At 44.2% G+C, this 6,000-nt stretch overlaps 1 protein-coding gene across 3 annotated transcripts in view; it reads right to left on the bottom strand.

Moving 5' to 3' along the window:
• Positions 1-201: 201 nt before the first annotated feature.
• The window catches only part of map3k7 (mitogen-activated protein kinase kinase kinase 7), a 28,027-nt gene continuing 22,228 nt past the window's right edge, over positions 202-6,000 (bottom strand). For all 3 annotated transcript variants that reach the window (XM_041975701.1, XM_041975703.1, XM_041975702.1), the window contains 4 exons: positions 5,070-5,169; positions 4,336-4,397; positions 2,897-3,012; positions 202-1,344 (listed from right to left, as the gene is read on the bottom strand). In XM_041975701.1, coding sequence (XP_041831635.1) covers positions 1,164-1,344; positions 2,897-3,012; positions 4,336-4,397; positions 5,070-5,169 — 459 coding nt within the window. In that variant the 3' untranslated portion in view covers positions 202-1,163. The remainder of the gene's footprint in view (positions 1,345-2,896; positions 3,013-4,335; positions 4,398-5,069; positions 5,170-6,000) is intronic.

The raw sequence follows: 6,000 nt of genomic DNA, 5'->3' as shown, positions 1-6,000 counted from the left end.
AATGAGTAATCCTAAAAATTAGTAAAGTAATCCTAGAAATGAGTGAAGTCGTCCTAGAAACGAGTAAAGTAATCCTAGGAATGAGTAAAGCAATCCTAGGAATGAGTAAAGTAGTCCTTGTGTTTCTAGTTGTAAATGTTCCTTTCTTTACTCTGAAGCAGAACTCCGTATTCTGTCATGGTGAAGCAGGAATCAGTCAAATATTTTTTCACCGTTTATTTTATAATGCCTTGCTCATTGACATACTCCTGGTGGCTTTTAAAAGCAAGACTTGTCAAGTCCTTGACTTTTAAAAAGAGAATAGCTTAAAAAGAACCAAATTTGTACACGAGCAGACAAAACTCAGTGATTGTGCAAAAATATTTGAAGGACGAGACAAGAAAAGAAGGACATGTGGCAAAAACATGAACAGCTCACTTCCTCTTCTCAAGTACATTAAAAGGGTCTGTTTTCATCCTTTATCCTTACTACATGTCACGTAAAACAAGCACTTCTATGCAGGCAACCTCGAAGGCAACATGTGAACTAAAAACAAACTGGATACTGTACGGTGAGGGGAAGCGCCTCCCCGTTGTCTGCAAGAGCATTTCCAGACCAAAACATATCCTAATGGAAAAAATGACACAAATCTATCATACCAAGTGAACTACTGGATAAAAAAAACACAAAAACAACACTGAGGTGAAACAGTAAGGAGCCGTCCTCCTGGTCTGCAGCAGGTCCAGGCTTGGGTCAGGAAGGGGAGATTTTAGAGATAGATACAGTGATTTCATGGCGGAAACTGCAGAGTACATCTCACACACCCTAAATGGCTTCTGGTATTTCTGCAGCATCATCATCGCTGTAGCATGACTCGTCTGGTTTTCACTTTCTGAGGAGGATGACGTGGCAGCTGCAGAAATGCTGAGAAGGAAGCCTCCAGAGGAAAGGGAAACGTTTCCTCATTAGTCCCCCGTGGTGCTCGGTGGATGCCGCCGCCTGGCATCAGGCCACGGAAGCAGGGACTGTGTCCGGGATGAGCCCCCTGCTGGCTGGACATGCAGGACACAGTCTACGCGGGTGGAGTTCGGATGAAGCAGAGTGGGTAGTGTTACTGTGCAGGGCAGGAGAGGATGGGGCGGGAACGTGGAGGAGGAGGTGGGAGACTGTAGGTCTCTGTCCCATCACGACGTGCCCTGTCTCTTCTGTTGCTGCACCCGGATCAACTCCAGCTGCTTTTTGCACTTCTGGTAGTACGTGGACAGACTCTTGTTCTCCTCCAGCAGTTTTTTGTGCTCCTGGACCAGACGTGACGTGTTCTGCTGGTCCTTCTCATCTTGGTCCAGTTCAGCGATGAGCTCCTTCCTGCAGACAGGAGTCACATACAGGATTCATCATTTCAGTTTTAAAACCTTAGTTTATCCAGAATCACTGGCTGCCGTCATACCACAGAAAGCTCCAGATGTGAGGACCAGTTATTCCTGCTACTATTTACCTGCTATCCTCACTAAACCAACTCCAGCTCAGCTGCTTTGTGGCGCCACCGTGCATCAGAAACGTCTTCTTGGCTTCATTCCAGCCATAGAGGAGCATTATTTTTCTTCTTTTCACACACACATAGAACTTTCTGCTCACTGGTTGATCTTTGGCTGCTCCTGATTGGACGTTACTGTCAATCTAAGCTCTCTGATTGGTGGAAAGTCTGACAGGAAGTGGCTTCATCATCATGTCCAGGTCTAAATAGAGGTCTCTTAGCAACATAGTAGTGATGGTGATGTTTTTATGATGAAATGTGATAAATAATGCTGTTATCATGGATCATTGTGGGTTTACCAGATAGAGTCTCTGAATTAGGGCTGCAACGATTGTCGACAATAGTCAACAATAAAAATAGTCGACAATGAATTTACCCGTTGACTATTGTCAGCATAAAAAAAATAAAAATAACAAAAAAAAATATATATATATATATAGAGTGAGACATCATCTTCTTTTCCTATCTCTGCTGAGAGTTGTACGTGCCCAATAAAGTCCGCCAGGGGAAAAATATGGTGATGGAGCAAAAAGGCAGTAGAGAACATCAAAAGCCTGGGATAACTTCAAGTTAAACTTATCAAATAAGTTAAATACATGTGAGGTTTGTAAAGCGGACCTTGTGTACCACGAAAGTACGTCTGCAACGCTCGAACATTTTAGGAGGAGGCACGTCGGACTTACATAACAACCTCATGCAAGATTTCAAAGCTGAAAGTGAAATAAGATCCATATATAATAATCATGAGATACAAAATACGATTGGTCGACTAGTCGTTTTAATAGTCGGTGACTAATCGACCAACAGAATAGTCATTAGTTGCAGCCGTACTCTGAATAAAACTACATTTACTGGCTGGATTGTAAACCTCCTGGAAATGCCTGGAAAACGTCCGTAGATCAGCTAAAGGGTTAAATATCCATCACATTTACCCCACAGAGCTACACACCACCACTCCTGGTGGTGGAGGTAGACATCTGGAAGGCCTGCTGGAGGTTTAAGGGTTTAACTCTGAACTAAAAGTCAGCCCCAAACTGAAAAAACTCTGAAATCTTCTGTACTCGTCAGTCACTTTGGATAAAACCCCCTGCCGAATTAATGTTAAGTCATAAACACACATACGCAGTGATGTTGTGTGTCTCATCTGATGAACAGCTGATCCCTGTTACCGTGAGACGGTAGCTGGAAAAGATCCTCAAATAGCACTTCATTCTGCCGACACCATTTCCACCTTCATAGTTATTTATGCTAATTTTGGATGTAGTTAGAAACTAAAAGCTATAAATAGTTATTAAATTAATTTCTTCATAAATGAGTCTTTCTTTAATAAAAGCGAAACTTCTGGCTCATTAATAAAGTTTAAAAAGAATGAGCTCCACTTACTTCCTCTGGATCAGCAGGGCGATCTCCGTTTGGACCTTCAGATATTCCTGGGCCATCTTGCAGTGCTGCTCGAACACAGCCATGGACTCTTTGGAGTTGGGACAGGGAGCAAGAGGCTGCATTGCACAACACACTGCTTTTAATGGGCTTACACAGAACTTGCTCTCTGATAGCTGCAGAGCTAACGCACATTAGCTGCAGAGCTAACGCACATTAGCTGCAGAGCTATCGCACATTAGCTGCAGAGCTAACGCACATTAGCTGCAGAGCTATCGCACATTAGCTGCAGAGCTATCGCACATTAGCTGCAGAGCTAATGCACATTAGCTGCAGAGCTAGCGCACATTAGCTGCAGAGCTAACGCACATTAGCTGCAGAGCTAGCGCACATTAGCTGCAGAGCTAACGCACATGAGCTGCAGAGCTAACGCACATGAGCTGCAGAGCTATCGCACATTAGCTGCAGAGCTAACGCACATTAGCTGCAGAGCTAGCGCACATTAGCTGCAGAGCTATCGCACATTAGCTGCAGAGCTAACGCACATTAGCTGCAGAGCTATCGCACATTAGCTGCAGAGCTATCGCACATTAGCTGCAGAGCTATCGCACATTAGCTGCAGAGCTAACGCACATTGGCTGCAGAGCTATCGCACATTAGCTGCAGAGCTAACGCACATTAGCTGCAGAGCAATCGCACATTAGCTGCAGAGCTATCGCACATTAGCTGCAGAGCTAACGCACATTAGTTGCAGAGCTAAAGCACATTAGCTGCAGAGCTAACGCACATTAGCTGCAGAGCTATCGCACATTAGTTGCAGAGCTAACGCACATTAGCTGCAGAGCTATTGCACATTAGTTGCAGAGCTAACACACATTAGCTGCAGAGCTAACACACATTAGTTGCAGAGCTAATGCACATTAGTTGCAGAGCTATCGCACATTAGCTGCAGAGCTATTGCACATTGGCTGCAGAGCTATCGCACATTAGCTGCAGAGCTAACGCACATTAGCTGCAGAGCAATCGCACATTAGCTGCAGAGCTATCGCACATTAGCTGCAGAGCTAACGCACATTAGTTGCAGAGCTAAAGCACATTAGCTGCAGAGCTAACGCACATTAGCTGCAGAGCTATCGCACATTAGTTGCAGAGCTAACGCACATTAGCTGCAGAGCTAACGCACATTAGCTGCAGAGCTATTGCACATTAGTTGCAGAGCTAACACACATTAGCTGCAGAGCTAACGCACATTAGTTGCAGAGCTAATGCACATTAGTTGCAGAGCTAACGCACATTAGTTGCAGAGCTAACGCACATTAGTTGCAGAGCTAACGCACATTAGCTGCAGAGCTATCGCACATTAGTTGCAGCGCTAACGCACATTAGCTGCAGAGCTATCGCACATTAGTTGCAGCGCTGGAGGTTTTGCCAGGATACTGTACCTGCAGCTGGTGATCCAGGGTGAGATAAGCCATGGGAATGGAGTTGTCTGAGCCGTTAGTGTCTGAGAACACGGAAATAGAGAGATAAAAGCTTGGCTGCTCTTCATCACCATCATCATTGTTCAGACATCTGCATGGTTCAGCTTCGTTACTATTCCTAAACATTTCAAAAAGCTGCAATAGCAAATGTAAGAGAAATAAATGTATGATCTGCCAGTTTCACACCAAAAGTAGAACATTTAAACAAGTTTTTATTCAGACACGGGTACACACACTAAAAATGCTGTGCAGGCTATAATCTACCCATCCAGTATACCCCTACGTCCAGGGGGTCCATTACGTTCTGGGCCACCCTGAGATAATCAGGCTACTTCCTCTTATTTTACGCTAAACACATGAAATGTATTTGCTCTGAGGCAGCGACCTGCTGGCAGACATAGAGGTCAGGAGCTACAACTCTCCAGATGTCGTCAGTCCACATGCTGTCCAGCAAAGACATTCCTGTTCACGGTCAACCTGCTGGCTAATGCTAAAAATGTATGAAGTGAACGTTTTCTCATAGAAAGCTGTCATGTTGCCAGATGAAAAATGGATGGTTGAGTAAAATCTCCAGCTAGGGGGCCCTGTAGGATGAATATGACTAGCAGATTAGCTTCTACTGAAATGTTCCCGGTCTGGCCTTCTGTTACTGAGAACCGTGTTGCCCTCCCTACCAACATCTTTCTGACATGTACCTGTGGGGTCATCGGGGGAGAAGTAACCTCTGTTGCCTGGCTTGTCCGGCGGCATCATCCTGACACTTGGACTGGAGGACCGACTACTGTTCCTGCTCCCCTGCAAGAGGACAGACACAGAAAATCATCTGGACGGCCGGACACAGCGTCACGTTTGAGTATGTGGTAGAAAGAAAGATGGACAACATGAGTAACCTGTTTCACTACCACATGTAAGTCATGTCTTTATTTATACAGCACCTTTCACAGCTGCAAGTCAAAGTGCTTCATATAAAAAAAAGAAAAATAGTTTAAAACAAAATTAAAAATTAATTAGGCTAATAGAATTAATTAAAAAGCTTTAAAAAGAGGACGAGTAGAAAGGTTGAAATTATAAAACGAATTGAACACAACAAGCTACAAACAGACGGACTGATGGACTGTGGACAGGCCACGCTGAACTATACAGTGTGTGCAGAATTATTAGGCAAATGAGTATTTTGACCACATCATCCTCTTTATGCATGTTGTTCTACTCCAACCGGTACAGGCTTGAAAGCTTACTACCAATTAAGCATATCAGGTGATGTGCATCTCTGTAATGAGAAGGGGTGTGGTCTAATGACATCAACACCCTATATCAGGTGTGCATAATCATTAGGCAACTTCCATTCCTTTGGAAAAATGGGTCAGAAGAGAGATTTGACGGACTCTGAAAAGTCAAAAATAGTGAGATGTCTTGCAGAGGGATGCAGCACTCTTAAAATTGCCAAGCTTTGAGGCGTGATCATCGAACAATCAAGCGTTTCATTCAAAATAGTCAACAGGGTCGCAAGAAGCGTGTTGAAAAAACAAGGAGCAAAACAACTGCCCATGAACTGAGGAAAATCAAGCGTGAAGCTGCCAAGATGCCATTGGCCACCAGTTTTGCCATATTTCAGAGCTGCAACAT

The sequence above is a fragment of the Melanotaenia boesemani genome, chromosome 22 (genome assembly GCF_017639745.1).
Source record: "Melanotaenia boesemani isolate fMelBoe1 chromosome 22, fMelBoe1.pri, whole genome shotgun sequence".
Lineage (NCBI taxonomy): Eukaryota > Metazoa > Chordata > Actinopteri > Atheriniformes > Melanotaeniidae > Melanotaenia > Melanotaenia boesemani.
Note: the sequence above shows the minus strand (reverse complement) of the source record. Positions and strands in the feature narration are given on the sequence as shown.